Source organism: Styela clava, chromosome 13 (genome assembly GCF_964204865.1).
Source record: "Styela clava chromosome 13, kaStyClav1.hap1.2, whole genome shotgun sequence".
NCBI lineage: Eukaryota > Metazoa > Chordata > Ascidiacea > Stolidobranchia > Styelidae > Styela > Styela clava.
In genome coordinates, this window is record NC_135262.1 from 12,937,154 (window position 1) to 12,957,360 (window position 20,207).

Sequence of the window (20,207 nt, forward strand, 5' to 3'; positions counted from 1 at the left end):
TAGCAATTTATGCAGCCGCTCAGACATTTCTTTCGATCAGACAGATATTCAAGTCTGGTTTTAAACATTGCCTCGTTTCGTGATTTTGTGTGTTATTTTTCAGTTGTGTTTCCAAAAATATTTATAAATCAAATAACCTTATTGCCATTATGTCTTCCGAAGAATACCACAAACGCTGCAATAAACTACGCTAAAATTAGATATCAGTACCTGTAAGCGGCACGTGGTTTATTGTTTTGAATAAAAAAAAATATAGTTTTGAACATGTGAGCTAGTTTTCAAGCGCAGACTTTACAAAACACAGTTTCTAAATTAGCGTTTAATATTTTTCAACGTGTATAGTATAGGGAGTATTTTTTTAGGGTTCAAGGGTCGGGGAAATGTTCATGTTGACCAAACACGCCTTGGCTGCAACGTTTTTTTTAAGATACCATTTTTTTAATATCCCAAGAGTTTATATCGCACGTTTTTATTCGCAAACTTGTAATACACCCATTGCATGCGATCGAAATCCGATTTTATTGGACAGGTCCGGAGCATTAAAATTTCGACTCTCCTCATCACTGGTTCTTTTATTAACTTTTGGGATCATTTGGTAATTTCGTGTGGTTGTTAAGTCGTTTCCGTTGTCCCTCATTTGCCATGGTATGAGCGTTTTTTGTCGTAGTTTAAGGATTTCTAGCAAAAAAACGTTTTTTCTTAATATCAGGAATGTAGCACGTAACATACCAGCCCAATACTCGGTGGCATTATGCGCAATAGTTCGCAAAGAAACTAATTTTCCACGGGTTTTTGTTAATAAATTTTCGTCGGACGCGGCAAGTAACACAGACGACTTGTTGGCTGATCCTTACAAAATTTTGGAGTTGGATCCAGGAGCCTCTGCCAAAGAGATAAGAAATGCGTACATCAACTTGTCTAAACAAAATCATCCTGATAATAATCCAGCGGATGAGCAGGCAAAAGAGCAATTTATTCTGATAAATAATGCCTACCGAAAGATAATGGAAACACTGGAGAAACACAAAGACGCAGATTTGAAAGATGGTAAGGGGCATAATATATTATTTTATAATATATAACATGTAACTCTATGGTATAAATCATGAGTCTGCTGACTCATTTTCTGCCTTTGCTATTCTCTCTCCGTGTCTGTATTTCAAATCAGTAGTTCTGTAGTTGTTTTGATATTTCTATATGCGATCAGGTCTATTACTTGAAAAAATGCTGTATAGAACAAGAATAGCTAATATATGCAGATATTATACTCAACTTATGTAATAAGCTTGACGTAATATACAGCACACAGCATCTTTCATTCTATGTGACTGTGTGTGATTTATGGTTAAACATGTTTATATTTTCAGATCAAATGGACAAAGCCTACGATTTTACAATTTCACCTGCTGGGGTTGAAACAGAGGAAACACAACCCCAAGTCTCATCTGATTGGTTGATGATTAAAAAAGTTGCAACCCTGTTTTTCTTTCTATTTATATTTATTCAATATTTCAGAGATCCATTACTTGATCGAGCAACTTTATATTATAAAGTAAGTGGGAGAATTGAGTTGTTGCTTCAAAATATATAAAGCTCTATTTAAGTGAAACGGTAATCCAGTGACAGTTACTTGGTCATATTGATGAAGAATTCCACAGGTTTCATGTAGACTGAAGGGTATTCTCTCATTTACTAGATTACAAATTTCATGACTTGAACTTTCTCTCCAATTTTTAAACCTATGACTCTTGGGGAAAAAGGGGCTTTTAAAGAAAAAATTTGTGAATGTAGAAAATTGTTTTGACCTAACTTTACTACAGTTAAAAAGCGGGCAGCAATGCTAATATACATGTTCAACGACCCCATTTTTCAATCATGTAGGGTAAAAAAAATTGAAGTAAAGAAATAGGATATTAATTCCCTCAGTCAATTAGGAACCCATGGTATAAATGATTAGGGGATATTACCCATCAAATTTGTGATACTAGGTTAAATAAGCCAATTCGGAGCATCTCAATAAATTGTTATGTATACTTCAGGAGAACTATGGTCCAACCAGGGAAGATTTGAATCACCAGATGAAGGAGAAATTGAGAACTACTATAATTGAAAAACACAAGGAACAGGAAGAAGCGAAAAGAATTATGCAGGATGCACAATCCTTCAAGCGCCACAATTGACGAATTTATATAGATGTTATAAAAGTTTAATAAATTGACTGTTTTAGAAAATAAATACTTTTCGTATAAGTAGCTGGAAAAAGACCATCAAACCGAGAGTATTCATCTTGTGTTGCACGATTACCCAGCCTATTTAATTATAACATCCCCCTTCTGAAATGTGAGATTGAACAACATGTAATAGATTTGAGCATAGCTATGCATTTTAATTAACATGTAAGTCAAGTATAAATACATGAGAGCACCATTGAAAAAAGGTTGCAGTTCCAGTTAGAAAATTGTTTTTTCAAGATATGCGATATTACCTCTTCATAAATAACTTCAATATTGACATGAGTCATTAATTGTCAGGTTTGACAGTGAAGAGGACAAAATACAATCCCACCTGGATATCTAGTCTTTAGAATCAAATAAACGCATTTATGAGAAAAATAGGACTTACATGGAGACAGATGTGTCAGTGCAATTTTTTTAATTCAGCACCAAACTCTGGTTAACATCATTACATTTGAAAGAAAAGTTGTACGTATGTATGCTTCAGCGATTAAAAATAAAAGCAGCAATGCAGTAAAATTGTGAATTGCACACTGATACAATCGAGGTACAAATATTAAAAACCAAAGTTTATCATGATTTTCAAAACAATACTGAGCAATTAAAAACAGTAAAATAGATTGTGCACTGATAGTGTTTAAGCAAAATAGCAAGCGAGAATAAATTGGGGACATTCTCCGTCGCTTTGACCATTTTGTTGTTGTTTGCATCTATGTAATGCTATGACGCTCATTTATTTCCATAATTATTATCAATTAGGTCTCTCAAATGTAGTCCCTCTCTTATTCTCTTCTTTATTTCTTCATTATCTGTATATGCTTCATCCCCGACAGCCTCCAGGTCTCTGTGAAATGAGAGAGATGAGTTTTAATATGAAAAGGAGCTCTGTCATCTATAAAATTACTATAATAAAACTTACTTTGTCCTAATGCAAGATGCTTCTACTGCATCCATGAGCAAACTCCTGAATCCTCCCCTTTCCAACAAATGAAGAGCATATATTGTGGCACCTTCGGGAGAACAAATTGCATCTTTCAATTCGCCAGGATGTTTCTTGGTTTCCAATAACATTCTACCAGCTCCCTTTAACAATAGTGACAGGAGAACAGCGTTGAAAGATCAATCAATAGATTGTGAAATGACAAAATAACATCCTTTCTGTGAGGGCATCATATTATCAATACTTAAGTACCAAATAATGAAACCATAAGAATGTGTACATACTAAAATGAGTGTGATCTTTTAGGTTAACAATTTATTGAGAGGCATATTAAATTACCAACGAGGTGATAATCATATGTATTTACTTACAATTAGTGTTTGGGCACCCAGCCTCATTGCAAGACCTCTTGGCAAGCCCATTTTTACAGAACCATCCGCAAGAGCTTCAATTGCTTCATATGCCTGTAAAAAATAGATCTTTAGTTCAGAACAAATAAGAATACAAATAGCACTTTAGTGCTAATTTGTACGGCAATTGGGCAACACCTTGCCCAATGTGTGAAATAGGTCAGATGCAGTTTTCAACCATTTCGTGGATGGGGGTGCAGTAAATGTAATATAAAAGGATTTACATAAGCAGGCCCAGATCCTCCAAGGCCAGTGACAGCATTAACATGCGCTTCTTCAACTTCCTCTACCAGCCCGACTCTTCGAAACAAATCTTCCATTCTTGCCGTGTCTTCATCAGTGACATTTGTTCCTTAGCATGAAATTTGTGTAAGAATAATTATTTACTGGTCGAGACGCCTAAAAATCCAAATAGGAATTAGTACTTGGACAATGTTTGGGCACTTTTTAGTATTCCAATCCTACCTGCAGCATATACAGTAGCAGCTTCTTTAACAGCTAAACATGTGTTTGTCATTCCTCTCATAACTTTCATATTGGAAGGCAGTTTCTAGAAATTACAAGCATTAGAAATGATAATGGCCTACTCCAGGGGTCTGCAACCTACGGGCCGCATCTGGCCCGAGGAGTAACATAATCCGGCCCGCGAAGCTTTATTGAATAATAGTAACAAACCAACTGTTTTGACGATTATATTCTTTAGGTAACAGAATTTATGATAAGACTAAATTATATTATAATCTAACATGTATAAAATTCACAATTACTCGTTTAATGAGCCAATAATTTAATTATAGTGGCGCAGAAAATATTAAAATTGAATTTTGAGATGCAACGCAACGAGGAAATAAATCTATATTCTATTCGAGAGATGTATCACTGCTTGATTTTTATTATAAAAAGTATCATCCGTTCGGTTTTCAACTTTCTAATATTATGTGTGGTCCGCCAACGACTTGCAACCCTTAATTTTGGCCCGCGAGCGACAAAAGATTGCCGACCCCTGTCCTACTCTATAGATATATATTGCCACAGTAAATCGGCATTCCTTCAAAAATATACAAATGTCTTGTGAATCAAAGAACTTATCTTTTTCCAATGAAATCTAGAACAAGATAAGAATTTCAAGCTTTCTTGGTAAAGAGGAAAGTGAGAAGGCTTAAATCAAATGGCGCGCCATGGCCTCTTGTCTGGTTGCCGATCCAAGTCACATTTGTAAATAGTTAACCAATTATTCATCTAAGATGATGATGGGAGAAGCCGTAAATGTGATCTGGTACACCAGCAGGAAATCCACTTTGAACATAACTACTATCCATGGAAATAAACCAATGCAGGATAATACGATATGCTGTGGTGGCAATACGATATGCTTTAGTTATGCCGTGGTGTGGCAACACTTCAAAAGCAAGTGTATCTGAACAACGAGCATTGTTACCTTTTCAATTGAAGCTATTGTTACTCCTGCAGCAAATGAGAACACGAGCTGATCACTTGTTATATTGCTAGCAACTTCTTCGAGGACATAAGGAATAAGTTTTGGTTTGACAGCTAGCATAATGACCTCACTATTCTTGATTGTGACTTTATTGTCAGGGGAAAATTTGACTCCCATTTCCTAAAAACAAATGTACTAGTTTGAGATTAATTGATATCACGGAACGTTTAGATAATCAAGAAAACATACTTACCTTAAGTTCTTTTACAGTTTCTTTTTTTGTTTCAGGAGAACTTGCAGTGATTTGACTTGCTCGAACAGCACCTAAAAATTAAATAATCTCTTCAGTAATATGGGTACTTTTTAATTTTACCAACAAATTGCAAACCTCAATCTCAGTCAACTACATTTGGACACAGTTCTTCGATTCCAAGATATCCCGACATTTGGTTCGATAAAACAAACACTCTATTTGTCTCTGAAACAAGGGAGTTTGACACCATGCCAGATCGTCCCATGCTTGTCTCTACATTAATTCAAATCAATCGAGATTTGTATCTGTCGTCACATGATCACATTACCTAAATTTTTTCCAAAAGCTCTCGAAAAAGTTTTCTTTCAGTAGATCAGATTATTTTTTCAGAGGAAACCAACAGTCACATTTTTAGATTGCACTTTCTTTTAGTTTATCGCGCAGTTGATTTGTGGGGATATGAAGGCCCAAACTGTTTCGTAAAGGAGTTTGCACTCGCTGTTATAATTAATATCCTTTAAGGTGGGGGCTATTCTTGGAGTCTGGCTAGTCGAAGAACTGTACTGAACTAGGAATGGCTGGTACACAGGCCAGTCTGCATTTCATGGCATTTTTCATTGGCGTGCAATCAGTGACCATGACATGCCAAATGTCTGAGCCTACGACGGTAAGGCAACTAACAGAATGAAATATTTGAAAAAAACTTGAATAAACAAGTGTAAAATTATTTGAACAAATAATCCCAATCAGGTCGCCTATAGACTATAGTTACAATGTTCCTTAACTATGAAACATTCAGATTTCGATCACTTACAGACTTACCAGATTTTATGAAACCTTTGGCCATATGAGCGGCCAAATTACCAGCTCCAATAAATCCGATATTCATGTCTAATGCTTTAAGTAAAAGATTCTTCGACGACATTCACGGTTTTCCACAACTTACTGAGTTACCAACAGAAACGAAGCCACCAAGTAGTACGGTACCGTAACTCAGCACGAAATTCACTCCAAACTGGCAAAAAGACGAAATGCTAAAAGTAAACAATGTGCGTCGTGTACGCGTGGCCGGCAAAACAAACGCCGCAGGGTTAAATATGCCCAGTCTAAGCCGCTACCAAAACTATGTGAAATGTCAATAAAATAGAAAGAATATGGCGGTCTCATACAATTAGAAGTTTACCTGCGGGCAATCACGCTACTATTAGCTTATTTTGCAGGCTATTTGAGGAGGGATATGTTGCGGTGAAAAGTATGAAAGTTTGAGTTACATTACCTCATTTTTGCTCCCTGTGTTATAGTGATCACAGCTGATTAGTACGCATGGATGACGCGCGGAATGATGCAATATTTCTCAAGCAATTTCGCCGAACCTTTCCTTTTCTGACAACATTATACAGGGAGACGAGGGAGTTCTCGACTTACGACGTTGTTCCGCTCTTGAGATGCGGTGTTACCCGAATTTCGTGTATGTCGGAACATTATACATAAATTACAGTCACAGTCGAACGACTAAGTAAGGTCAAGCGACCTACCAATGTTCGTTGGTGTTTCACCGTTTTAGATCGCATAATCATGTTTAATTTCACTTCCATGCTGATGGCTTATCTTTGATGCACACTAACAATTAATGATAATTAATTTAATAATTAATTTATTATTGTACTCGCACGGAGTCGTGAAAACTGAAAAAGTCGCCAATAACGCGTGCAATTGCCTTCTGCTAAAATCGCCGATTGTTTCATCGGTGTATCATTTATAGGCCGTAAACGCCTTTACATTTTATTTTTGTACCTGCACGGAATTGTGAATTCGGTGAGAGGGATTATACGTTCATCGGTGGCGAGGTTCTAAATACAAATGAAGGTGTAAATCCGCGATCTAAATTTTTTAAATGAAAAGCGGCAATATAAAATACTGAAAATAAAATCGTAAACAATATAAGTTTTGTTGAGGCCCGCGACAGTCTAAAAACGCTTTTATAGGCATTGAAAATCGCAAAATTTCGTATGCCTAGGGCATACATTATATTGGGTATCCGTTTAGAAACATACCGTCACTGAAATCAAAACACGGTTAATTGTTGGCGGGATTTGCCTTTTTATCCACTGCTTTAAAATTGTCGTCGAAAATTTTCGTGGTATTATAAACAAGGTTGGAAACGCGATTTTTACCCGGTTTTGATGATATATAAGATAATTAATCTGAAGTATATTTATTGGATCAATTGTTATTGCACTAAAATAAATTTTACTCCATGAGAATTTTATAGCATATATATAAATATATATACGAATTTTTCGAAAAGTTTTATCTTTAAAAATAATCGGAGTGGCAGCATTGCGACTGAACAGAGTCAGTGTGACAAGTACATCTCAAATTTGTCGAATTCGCAAAATAGAAAAAATACAGATCAAACCAATATATTGTCGGGCAGTTTTACACACATTTTTACTTTTATGCCCGCGGATTGCCGTGTTGTTTTAACGTGGCTCTTGTTCTGTCGACGCAATTGCAAGTTAAATTAATGACAATTAAAAACTAAAAAAGCAAGATATTTTGAATATGGCCGTATTGGTCATAGATTGATTACTTTGCACAAGAAAAATAACGGCTCTTTTAACAAGTGGCCTAATTAATCGCGGTGACTGTTCGGCGTGGATTTCGAGGCGGTGAATTTGTATTTTTGATTTAGGCCTACTGGTATACTATTTTCTATTTTCATTGTATGGAGTAAAATTGTACTAAACGTGATTTTATATCAGATTTCGAGATTTTACTAACGGCGGTAACGAGTTCGCAAGATTGCAAAAATACGTATCAAAATTAAATACATCAGGCAGCTTATCGTGAGAAGTCCGATTTTGATGTAAATGACGAAACCCAAAGCACTGATTTTCTTGATCACAATGACCCAGTTTAAGGGCTTCGATATTACAGTATTATCTTTCATATTTTTATGGAGTGCGTTCGTAACCTCGAAACAGCGTAAGTCGGGACCGTCGTAACCCGAGGACTTACTGTAATACGAAAATGGGGTGTTCACGGCATGTTGTCCAAACTAGGCTCTACAGCAGCAGTGTGCGGGCGATTTTGTGCGGTTCACGGGAAGTTCTTCCCGCCGATTTTTTGACCACCTGTTTATAGTAAACCCCACAACTTTTCCAAGTGAGTGTTACTCAAATCAATCATTATTTTGTATTGTGCTATTGTAACGTGTTATCACGCCTCAATTACTCGGCCGAACCACTTTGCTGACTCAAGGCTGCTGGAAAGTCAATACAGTACAAACAAGCACTCCATATTGTTTAAAATCACCATGTATTCATTCCACCTTCCTTTGCGAGAGACTTTGGAATATACACAACTTGAACGCAAAGATCTCGAGGCAACTACTGATACCCGTTGAGGGAAAGTTTCTCATTGTGGGGCAATGCTTGTTGCGCAGAAACAGGAATAACCTATTTGTGTGAATATTTCTTCTCAAAAGTGAAAAATGTGATATATTAGCGAGAACGAAAACATGACTAACCAATTACCTTGCGCAGTGTCAAAGATGCCGGTCGATAATAAAAAGTGGGAAAATGGCATTTAAAAACAAGTTTTGAACTAAACGGAAAAATAAACTTTCGTGCTGTGTATCATATCATTGCTGGAAACGATTTGTCATATTCCGCAAATCTTTGGTGTATGGCATGGTATTTTATGTGCGATCGCTGCAAAACTGAACTATAATTTAAGGCCACAAAGCATGTATTTGGGTTGGAATAGCAGTTCATGAGTTCCAAGTTTACGTTCAAATTCAAGATTCTACATCGGGTCTGCAGACGGTGCCAACTCATCGAAGCAGCGTGCCGATAATTTAGAATTGCCTGGATTAATCGAGAAACAAGACTATGTCGCAATAATGCGTCGATACGTTTGCAACGTCTGCGTAACAACGTAAAACGTCATCAAATTTTAAACACGTTATGATTCTCACTAACAACATGCTTGCACATGCCTAAAACAGCATATCAGCCCAAATCACCTAAACAGGCATACAGGCCAGGTTGTTCTTTAGTATTTATTGCAGAGTTAGAAGGATTTAAACTTGACACGTATAAGGACGAAAAAATGTGTATCGTGTCATTGGATGTTTTTGAACTACGACTTTTGGTTAAATTTTGGTAAACTCAGAAGCCCTATTTACAGATGTGAAAAATAAATTTCAACAATATCATGTTTATATTGTTTTGATTTCTGAGGTGTATTTTGTCTTAGAAATAGCTGGACCAACTGTCCTTTAGGTAAGACGTTCTTTTTTTTCCACTGTTGAAATGTATTTTCGCAGATCTTATAACAGAATCCCCTTTTTCTGTTTTTCGTAACCCCCAGTCAATTAAAAAAGTTCAAAGGTTGATGGCTCGGTTTAACACATATGAAACAAAACAAATTTCTAGAAAACTATAGAAGTATTCAAATGTATACAAATATCGGCAGTTAAATTGAATGCTAATTTGCCGACATATTACAGAAACATATATATATATGTAATGTATATTTACATACAAGTAGAGTCAGTATAGGTCGATCTAACTTGGTTATTTAGTTGGATGAAACTGGATATGTATATATATATATATATATATGAATATGCTAATAAGAGTTTTACTATCCATTTGGGGAGTTTTAAAATATTAAAAGAAAATATTTATATTCTGGTGAAAAAGATAATCTTCAGTTCCACGAAGAATACGGATGAGTAACAGATATGTATATATATATATATGAATATGCAAATAGGAGTTTTAATATCCATTTGGCGAGTTTTAAAATATTAAAAGAAAATATTTATATTCTGGTGAAAAAGATAATCTTCAGTTCCACGAAGAATATGGATGAGTAACAGAATTTTCAAAATATTTATGGAAGCATTCACGCATGATTGTTTTTGCATGATTGTCTCCCTCGTCTAAACAAAGCTTCTATTACTGGTCGGCTGCCGTTTTATATTACAAGTTCGTGGAACTTGTTTGGCAATTTGCAAGGTTGACTGCCACAGCCAACAAGAGTTGATACTTGATGAAGTGATATCTGTTCACATATTACAGTATTATACACACTCTTTATTCATTTCCCACTACATAATATTTGGAACGTTAAAAAAAAATATATCTAGATTTTATAGCTAACATATAGACTCCAAATTTTACATCTAGATCATGAAAAAAACATCTAGATCTAGCTATAAAACATCTAAAGTGGCAGCCCTGGTATGCACAACACACAAGAGAACCGGACTGTAAAGTATAACAATGCAACATCACGGTTATTGGACACGTAGTGGACATATCGATCGTTTCAATATTATGTTGTTCTTGTTGTTCTTGTTCTTGTTCTTTGACACGTTTTTAAAAAGTCGCTTTTCTCTTCGAATACTGGACCAATTGCTTTGAAATTTTCAGTGGTTGAAGATTAATTTTTTCGCTAGAAGGCTATTACTTTTGTTTATTCTTAAATTTTATATGAATCCTATGAGATATGATATTTCATACAAAATTTCGCGGTATTTATTTTTACTCATGGGAACACTGTTTTACACTTATTTCAAGCGGTTTCGCGATCGATTGTCTTGCTCAGTACTACAGCTACTGTAGGTCGGTACTGGTAAGTTGCCATACCGGTGCCGTAACGCAGTGAAATTGACTTATTCCTTCCGCGGTATTACTAATGCTGCAATGCAAGTTTTATAGCCTATCGTATGCGGAACGGAATATCAGACCTACAGGTTCGGTACCGGTACTGGTAGCTCAGTACATAAGTACGATACTGGTACTGGTGCCGGTACCGGTGTCTTACCACAATGAAATTACCGTAACTTATTCTTTCACGGTCCTACCAGTGCAGTAATGCAAGCGTTGTAGCACTTGTAGCCTACTATATTTGTTTATTTTGATGAGAGTCTAGGCCTACTGGAAACAACATAAAATTTGAAAGGGAAGAATTGTTCTGTGATCAATTATCTGTCCCAAAGTGTAAATAACATAAAATTTGCAAGGGAACAACTGTTCTGTGATCAATTACCGTATATGGCATACAGTGTACAGGTAAGATGCTGCCTGACTGCTAACTCAGTACCGCTTGACACGTTTTTAAAAAGTCGCTTTTCTCTTCGAATACTGGACCAATTGCTTTGAAATTTTTAGTGGTTAAAGATAAAAATTTTCTCCAGAAGGCTATTACTTCTTTTTTCGCTATGACGTCATCAAAATTATGTGACTCTACGTGTCCATATATTTGAGCATAGCTCTCTTGTATTTTATGATGCTCGAATATATAGACACGAAATCCAAAACGAAGTAGTACGGGTATGCAATTTGTCACAATAGACTACCAGTAACAAAGCCTTCACGACTTCGCCTGATCAGACGATCGCGGAACCGCCACAAGGTGAGCGATTTTTAATTTTGATGACGTTATTGGCATCGCACAAAAAAAAAAACGAATTTACTGAAGTCCACAGAAAATTTTAAAAAATGAAAATGTAGTAGCCGTCTAGCGAAAAAAGCGGTCTTCAACCACTGAAATTTTCAAAGCAATTGGTTCAGAAGATAATGAGAAAATCAATTTTATGATATCAGCAAAGCCAAAATGAGAATACGATATGAAAAAACGATTTATAGGTCAACTTCTTGTCCAATAAATTTATCCAATAAAGAAATGTGATGAATAGAATTTCAACAGCCCAATGTTTTACTTGAACAAACTGACGTAAAATTACCAAACAAGTGGATACCGACAGAGATAAAAATAGATCATTATTTACCTAAAAGTTTGACAGGAGCAATTTTTCAAACCCCTTTTAAAGAGTGGTTTTGCATCATTTACAATGACTACGGCTTTATTTGTCGCTTCCATTGCGTTTAATCGATCAAGTACGGGATTGACAACAAGCAAACACTCAATATATGTTTTGTAGCGGTCGCGTTATCGACAAACGAAAAAGTTTGTTAAAAAAAGGGCAAAACGTGCAGGATAAAAAAAACTTCCTTTTCATTATTTTCATTCGAAATATTAGTCGCCATATCGCTATGATCAAATTACGTGGAAGGGAAATGAACCGCTTTCAAGTCTTCATTTTGGTGACAACACTAAAATTATCTGTTTATGCCGGTAAGTGAACTTTTGGATTCACCATCGAACGAAAAATATGATCAAACATGCTTTATATCGATTCGGATTCCTCGTCATGGTGACAGAGGTAGTTAAGAATTTTCATGAATTAGTCTCTCCGAAAAGACTCTGCAAAAATATAAACTCATAATAATGATTAATAAACCTATCTACACGTAGTTTGAAGGGTTTGTCATACTTGTCGATGGGTTTGCTTTAAGCTATCATTACAGCTTTCTGACCCAAAATCGCTATGAGCCACTCAGATTATTTTCTAGAAATAATGCTGTAAAAATAATAATTTTAAATACGTCTGTAATTCAAGAATGTGTTTCGCGAACTCCAATTTCTCGTGAAGGTAACGCCCACATAGTCTTTTCGGTCTAATCGACAATCTGTTTTTGATATTCTTATCAATTTGTTATGATTATTTTAATTTTGTTTAATGGTTTAATAGTAACATGTGACTATCACATTTATCAATTAAAATGTAAAATTTTTTCCCTGATTCAAATCACTATTTTTGCCTAATTTGAATATTATGTTTAAATATTTTGCCTCAGATCGGCATCCATGTGACCGGCCATGCGAATCACCGACTGCTCCAAAAGTATGCAACTACCAGTTCAATGTGGAATGGTAAGAAGATGCAATGTTTTGTCAAAATTGAAATGAAAAATGAGTTTTTTGTCGGCAATAAACCATGATACAAAAAATAAAATTTTATCTAAATACCAAGCAATAAATGAGAAAACGTTACAAACAAGAATGCATTCATGAATATTCATTTTATACGTCAAATTATGATTATAGACTTTGCTGTTTACTTACTTACAAATTATTTTAGCGTAATATCAAATTTCATAGATTGTAAAAGAGTTTTTGGTGTACACCTGTATTTAACTTTGCAATATCGCGTAGCAGTATTATATTTCAATTTAATTTAAGGTATATTGGGGAAAAAGTAACAACTTACTTGATGACGTCATGTGTTATGGAAATGATTGGATAACAATATAAACTAAAATAACGAATGCTTTTTAACTAATACAACAGTTCAGCATAAGTCATAGCACATTATCTCTCAATTTAGGTATTATACAATGTCAAAGGCATGTTACGACTGCCCCTTCGTTGCTTCAGATTGTTTGAGGCCACACTGCGTCGCAGCTGATGGAATACCTCGGCCTGTTATAACAGTCAACAGAACTCTTCCTGGACCATCTATTCGGGTAGAATATTACATATTATCTCTAACTCATTAGCATAAATGTAAATATTTTTATCTTAAGTTTTTTAAACTGAAATAGAGACACACTCGATTCAATTGCCATGACAGCCATGTCGGAGCCCGAATTTGGTTGGTATCAATGATTTACAAATTTTTCTACTTAAGCATTATAAGTAATCAACTTGGAAATCAATTCGAAGAAGAAATCATTTTGTCATACTAATAGTTTTTTTCATATATCAAAGGTTTGTCACAATGACACTGTTCGCGTTCAAGTTGTTAACAACCTCGATGACGACGAAGGAGTTGTAATACACTGGCACGGTCTTCACGTAAGAGACTCTCCCCACATGGACGGAGTACTCATGATAACCCAATGTCCGATTCCTGCCAAAACATCGTTTACGTACGAATTTTGTGCCGATCCGCCAGGTATAATATAAGCATATTTATCCATAACAGCCTAAATTTTTTTGACTGGATTCATGTCCAAACAGTCAAATGTTTTCATGATTCAAATCTCAAACAATAAATAACAGTTTGAGACAAAATGACAAATTGTGGGTTTTTGTGAAATGAACAGTCCACATTCGTTATAGCTCAATTAGTTTTCGATGTCATTCGGGAAAATAAAAATAGTACCTCTTTCTAAATCGAATATTCATTTTTGTCTTCCTCCAGAAAAACATTCGACATTTTGCCGGAATATATTATTGATAGAAATAGGTTACTGTTACTTGATATGTGGCAAATCAAAATGGCGGAATTGTTTTTAAACCAGTCCTGTAATATGAATTGTAATATGCAAAATTAACCCAAACAGTTATGAAAAACTAATATAAAATTTTCAAATACACAGTATAGATTATTAGCAAAGTATATCATTTTACTGTATAATTTATAAGGAAAATATAATAATTTTAATTTTCTTTTCACACGCGACGCACACATATGAACGCGTCCTAAACAGAGCGTAAATGCCGTTGCTAACAATAAATAACAAATGAAAAAGTTTTTCAACCTAGAGGCTCGTGGGGGTGTTTTGAGAATTACCAGTTCTGAGAATTACCAAACATTAATCTTGCAAACAGGATATCTATACTCAAAGCAGTTCACTGTATATAGGAGTTTGCGGGAAATGAGCCATATCCATAGTGTCTTTTATTGTTCCTTTGGAAACATTTATTGGGTGTCTAGCGAGATTTTGTGACGATGGCAATGCACAGAACACTAAATCAACCCTTTTCTAATACTATATATTAGAATATTATTTAACAGTATGGTTTTGATGAAACTTCATGGAAACAACTATTAAGTAGTAATATGGTCTAATAACATATCGGTATAAACGACGCGACGACTCTACATAGATAAAAAGCTTTGTACACATATTAAAGTATATAAAACATTTTCATTTCTTGTCAAACTTTGAAATTGGTGTAGTCTGTTGTGAAGGCTTCAGGTAAAATTCTGGGTTCATTCAATTTTGCATAATTAGTAATAAAGGTCCCACTATGTCATATGTTGTAGATGGTATTACTTGGATAAATATGAAGGCAAACTTTTCTTGAGCCTGGTTCAGATATGTTTTTGTCTTTCAGGCACACACTTCTGGCATTCTCATGCTGGATTACAAACTTCTGATGGATTGGCAGGTCCTATTGTTGTCAATCGCCCTGAACAGGATGATCCACATCGACATTTATATGACGTTGGTTCGTGAGTTTCAATAAAACAATACAACTATAAGCAATATGTCGTGAACATTAAACTACACAAGTTTCTCTAAAGGCGATGAAGTATAAGCTAATAAAATATACTTATAAGTTAAGGTCGTAAGTGTAAAACAAATACTTGGTAGGCTACTCCTGTAGTATGCGAACCAAGATGGCGGACTCCGGAACGTAGTATGTGTACCAGGCCTAATTATGGCCTAACCCTAACCTGGTACACATACTACGTTCCGGTGCCCGCCATCTTGGGTCGCATACTCTAGGAGTACCAAATACTGTACTATATATTTGTGTATAGGTGAAAGTAGATTCCATAAATCTGGTTTATGTTTGTATGCATAGATTCTGAAGAATACATGATTTTTGCATTCGACTGGCTACATCAACTGACTTTAACGATGTTTCTTGCTAGTCACCATTCTACTGGAAGTAACAAAGGAGAAAATGTTTTGATAAATGGAAAAGGTATATCCAAGGTAAAAAGTGTTTTATGCAAAAAATGGATCAATCAGTGATTCCCAAATATTTCCATGCGACTCATTTTCTATGACATAAATAAAGTTTTAGTATATTTTAGCACAACTGCCCTCATTAAAATCCCCCCATCTTTCTGCAAGGAATTTGTGAATGCAACCGACAACTCCACCTACTTTACACCGAGAGAAGTTTTTAATGTGGAACAAAATAAGCGATACAGATTCAGAACAATAAGCAACTCAGTAATTTTCAGTCCATATGAGGTAAGTTTGGGATTTTTTGCACATCTTTTTCTACATTAGTTTGAGGTGGAAAATTCTATAAATATATCACAAAACAAAACCTTGAGCGACTCAAGAAAAAAATAATTATCACAGATTACAATTGATGGGCATGAACTCAACATAATTGCATCAGATGGAGCTGACATCGAACCCTACTTAGTTACGTCCTTGGTTATTAATGGAGGAGAACGATTTGACTTTGTTGTCAACGCTTCGCAAAATATCTCAAACTACTGGATAAGAATTCAAGGATTGGCCGATCGCCCGGAACAAGCTCTCAGAGCAATTTTAAGGTACACAGCATAACTTTTGTTTGTGTATAATCGAGCCGAAATGTTTTAGTAATTATGTTCCATCTAGAATAGCTTCCAAATGACCCGGGTTTCGCATTTTTAGATCACCATGTATACCATCGAACATTTTTCCAGCGAATAATTAATTTATGAGTATTTACATGGTAACTTTTTCGGACAGGCATAAAAATAGTAAAGCATGATATTTTGAAAACAAAAAAAAATTGTAAAATATTCAAAATACACACATTACGCAACAGGTACCAAGGTGCAGCTATCGAGGACCCAGTGATGTCATCGTATTCAACAGACACAAGGAAGACACAACTCAATCCCTTGAATATAGCTGAAAACGAAAATTATACGCAAGTTTCGTCGCTTAAACGGGCATATTCTATCGCATACCCTGCAAACGAACGGTACGCGGGTACGAGTACTATATTTTGTCTATGACATCTGTCTTCGAGTTATTATCTAAAATAATTAGGTAATGTATACGACAGGTATGATCGGCCTTCAAGAGAATTTAGGAATAAAAGCATGTATTCCTTACAGGGCACAGCTAATAACAGTAAAGTTTGATTGATTTCACGTTAATTAATGAGTGTCTAGACTAGATAGTTTTTGATGTTCACCCTATAAGATATCACATAAAAATCATATATTATGCAATTTCTTCTTGAACAATATTTACGGGTAATTATTAAATCTCACGCGTATATTTGCAGTATGCAAGGTTGGCTTTTTAAAAGATATCTAATTTATTCATTCTCAGGGCAACCCGACCAAGCACACTTCATTGGATTTGATTTCAATAAATTCAATAATCCAATCTTTAATCATCCTGATTTTTATCCTATCGATAAGGTTTCGCAAATAACCTATACACCTCAGTTCAACAACATAACTTTTGCCTTTCCAAAATACCCGATGCAGACACAATATGACCAAATAGACACCACCCAAAACTGTAACCCCGAATCCGAAGGGTGGAGTCGTACTCAATTTTGCCAGGGTGATTTTTGTACGTGCACTTATGTGATTGAAGTAAAAGTCGGTAATCTTGTGGAATTGGTATTTTATGATGAAGGACGCCCATTTGATGCGGGTCATCCTATGCATTTGCATGGGCAGCATTTTGCTGTTGTGGCAATGAAAAAGTAAGTACAGGACCTTTTTAATGCTTTTCTTGTCACATATCGTTGTTTGATAAAAATAAAGAATTTATTTCATTTTATAACGTACTTAAAATCCCGTTTTACATATATCATGTGCATGTTAATGTTCTCGTTCTGCATGCTTCATTTCTGGGCATTTTCCGCTAGAGAGTGTTTTGAAAATCGATTTATTGAGTATTTATATGGTATTTGATAATAATCTATGGCCCTCGGCTATTTCTATGTTATCGAGCCTTGCTCCACCTATCTTTACAATTAAATATTAATAATATATATCAAATGTCACAACACATATTGCGGATTCGTTGTATGATATTTTTTGATTTATGTCAAAGAGTACATATATACCTAATAAATTGAAATGAAGTTTTATTGTTTAATGCCAATAATAAGGTAAGTCCTCAAGTGGCTATCAATTCCCCCTTTCTGTTTAGAATCGGAGCATTCATCTCTACAGAAGAAATTAAAGAACTACATAACAATGGAAGCATCGAGTACAACTTTGATGGTATTTTGAAGGACACAGTTATTGTTCCCGACGGTGGTTACACAGTCGTTCGCTTCTTGGCCGATAATCCGGGGATCTGGTTTTTTCATTGCCACCTTTTGTTTCACTCTCAAGTCGGTAAGTCTCTCCTAAGTATGATAAAACTTCACATTATGTTACCAAATGATAACTTCTTTTTTAATGCAATATTCAACGTGTACACGTACCATGAAATTTGGCATTGGATCAATATGGGGTTGAGAATTGTCAATATGGGGTGTAAAATGAAAATGTGCATTATATACATTTTTAATAGCAGATCATTAATAGTTCACAATAAAAAGTATACAGTATAAAGTAAACCCAAACGTTTCCTTGCCCGTATTAACGACCAACAATCTTGTTACTAAATTCAACAATCTCATACATGATTCACAATACACTCAGGTATGGAATTGGCATTCAAAGTTGGAGACCCAGAAGACTGGGTGAAGCCCCCGATTGATTTTCCGAAATGCGGTCCTTGGACAGAAAAAATGAGTTCAGCTGCCACCAACTTGACTTCGTCGTCTATCTTCATTGTATTACTCATTCATTTTTTTCTGTTTTATTAGTGGTTTCCGAAATCACAAAAGTAAATTTATTCGTCGCATATAGTATTACTATACCACTAGGCTTGCACGTAATTGACAAAAATCAATTCCGTAATTACGGCCAAATCGATTACGTAATGACCCCGTAATTGCGATATTTTTTCACACATTTAAACCTATCATAACAACCATTTGAATCCACTTCATTTTCGATTGGGACATCGAGTTTGGGTTTTCATATTCCTGGCAGTACTACACGCCGGCGACAGATGTTAAGACAAGAGTGAATTCAAATTAATTTTATTCTGATTTTTATCTTTTGTGCTAGCTTTGATTTCCTTTATCACCTTCGCAAATTAACCGTCCCAATTTTATGCGATCAATTTTATCATTACCGACACTGGTATACGGATATTTATGAAACGATAGTTGACTTTTTTAAAATCGTATTAAAAAAAATGTCAGGTTGCCAATTTATCAATGCCACGACGAGCGTATTCTCTTGTTTGATTATACTTGCGCCGTTTTTAAAATTATTCGACTTTATTACCTAGTCATCATTTTATAATAAATATTGATGCCGACTTATTGACGTTATTCCGATTACCATGCTTCATTTTACATTAAATCATTTCACGGCCTAAATGTTGTAACATTATTTGCAACAAATTTAGATCAAATATTAATTATTTGCGCATAATTTAAATACCGTACTTATATGATATGGCTTTTCCGAAAATACAAAGTTATATCGCAAAAAAATGCATATTGTGACATTTATTTTGCACTCACGAAAAAATTAACTTATTTTTCTAACTCAAGTCGACGATCCTATCGGCCAAGATTGACACAAATTTGGTCGAGTGTCGGTGGTTTTCAAGAATCAAAATAAGTTGCCGCATTTGGTAAAGACAGTCAATCATATTTGGCCGAAATATTGCGAGGCATTGTGGAAAATATATTGAGCAAGGACAAGTCCGGACTGATATAAAACGATAAAACCGGTAACAGAACACCAAGGTTTTGTAATTGAAAATGGTTCTCGCACAGAATAAACACACTGACTCATACTTGATATTTGAAATTGAGAATATTAAACTGTTAAAAACAAAAAAACGATCGTCGAAATTCCTAAATCTCGTTGCCTTGGTTGAATATAATCCAATGATCAGGATATTTTCAATTAAATACTGCACAAAGATAGTTATACATTAAACATTTAGGCTACAATTTAGCTTTTTTTTTTAAATTTCAATCATGCATTGTGGTGGCGAAATCCCACTATTTAAATACGGGTAACTATAAAAATAGAATAGGATTCTGGATTCGATTTAAGTATTCTAAAACAGTGGTTCCCAACCGCCGGTCCGCGGACCGTCAACGGTCCGCAAAGGATTTTTACCGGATCGCGGGAAATCCCGTCATATTGTTATTTCTCTGCCGTCTCAATCGCTTTACCGATGCCGAAAAGCCGAAGTTGCGTTGGTTCATTAGGCAATTT

At 35.2% G+C, this 20,207-nt stretch overlaps 3 protein-coding genes across 3 annotated transcripts; 2 read left to right on the plus strand and 1 right to left on the minus strand.

Annotated features, from left to right (window-relative positions):
• The first annotated feature begins 580 nt into the window (after window positions 1-580).
• Window positions 581-2,220, plus strand: LOC120332554 (uncharacterized). Its single transcript, XM_039399821.2, has 3 exons — window positions 581-1,047; window positions 1,368-1,552; window positions 2,040-2,220. Exons 1-3 carry the CDS (start codon window positions 648-650, stop codon window positions 2,178-2,180), a joined length of 726 nt encoding a protein of 241 aa, XP_039255755.2. The 5' UTR covers window positions 581-647; the 3' UTR covers window positions 2,181-2,220.
• A 415-nt stretch (window positions 2,221-2,635) lies between these two features.
• LOC120332553 (pyrroline-5-carboxylate reductase 1, mitochondrial-like) lies at window positions 2,636-6,364 on the minus strand. The gene is made up of 8 exons (XM_039399820.2): window positions 6,098-6,364; window positions 5,276-5,346; window positions 5,023-5,202; window positions 4,050-4,134; window positions 3,809-3,936; window positions 3,546-3,638; window positions 3,154-3,317; window positions 2,636-3,078 (listed from the first exon to the last, which is right to left on the minus strand). The coding sequence occupies exons 1-8, from the start codon at window positions 6,198-6,200 to the stop codon at window positions 2,964-2,966; spliced, it is 939 nt and encodes a 312-aa protein (XP_039255754.2). The 5' UTR covers window positions 6,201-6,364; the 3' UTR covers window positions 2,636-2,963.
• A 5,771-nt stretch (window positions 6,365-12,135) lies between these two features.
• Window positions 12,136-19,175, plus strand: LOC120332701 (uncharacterized). The gene is made up of 12 exons (XM_039400004.2): window positions 12,136-12,430; window positions 12,994-13,069; window positions 13,524-13,662; window positions 13,907-14,093; window positions 15,263-15,376; window positions 15,737-15,870; window positions 16,012-16,134; window positions 16,249-16,448; window positions 16,709-16,875; window positions 17,224-17,608; window positions 18,061-18,251; window positions 18,561-19,175. The coding sequence occupies exons 1-12, from the start codon at window positions 12,226-12,228 to the stop codon at window positions 18,725-18,727; spliced, it is 2,088 nt and encodes a 695-aa protein (XP_039255938.2). The 5' UTR covers window positions 12,136-12,225; the 3' UTR covers window positions 18,728-19,175.
• The last annotated feature ends 1,032 nt before the right edge of the window (window positions 19,176-20,207 follow it).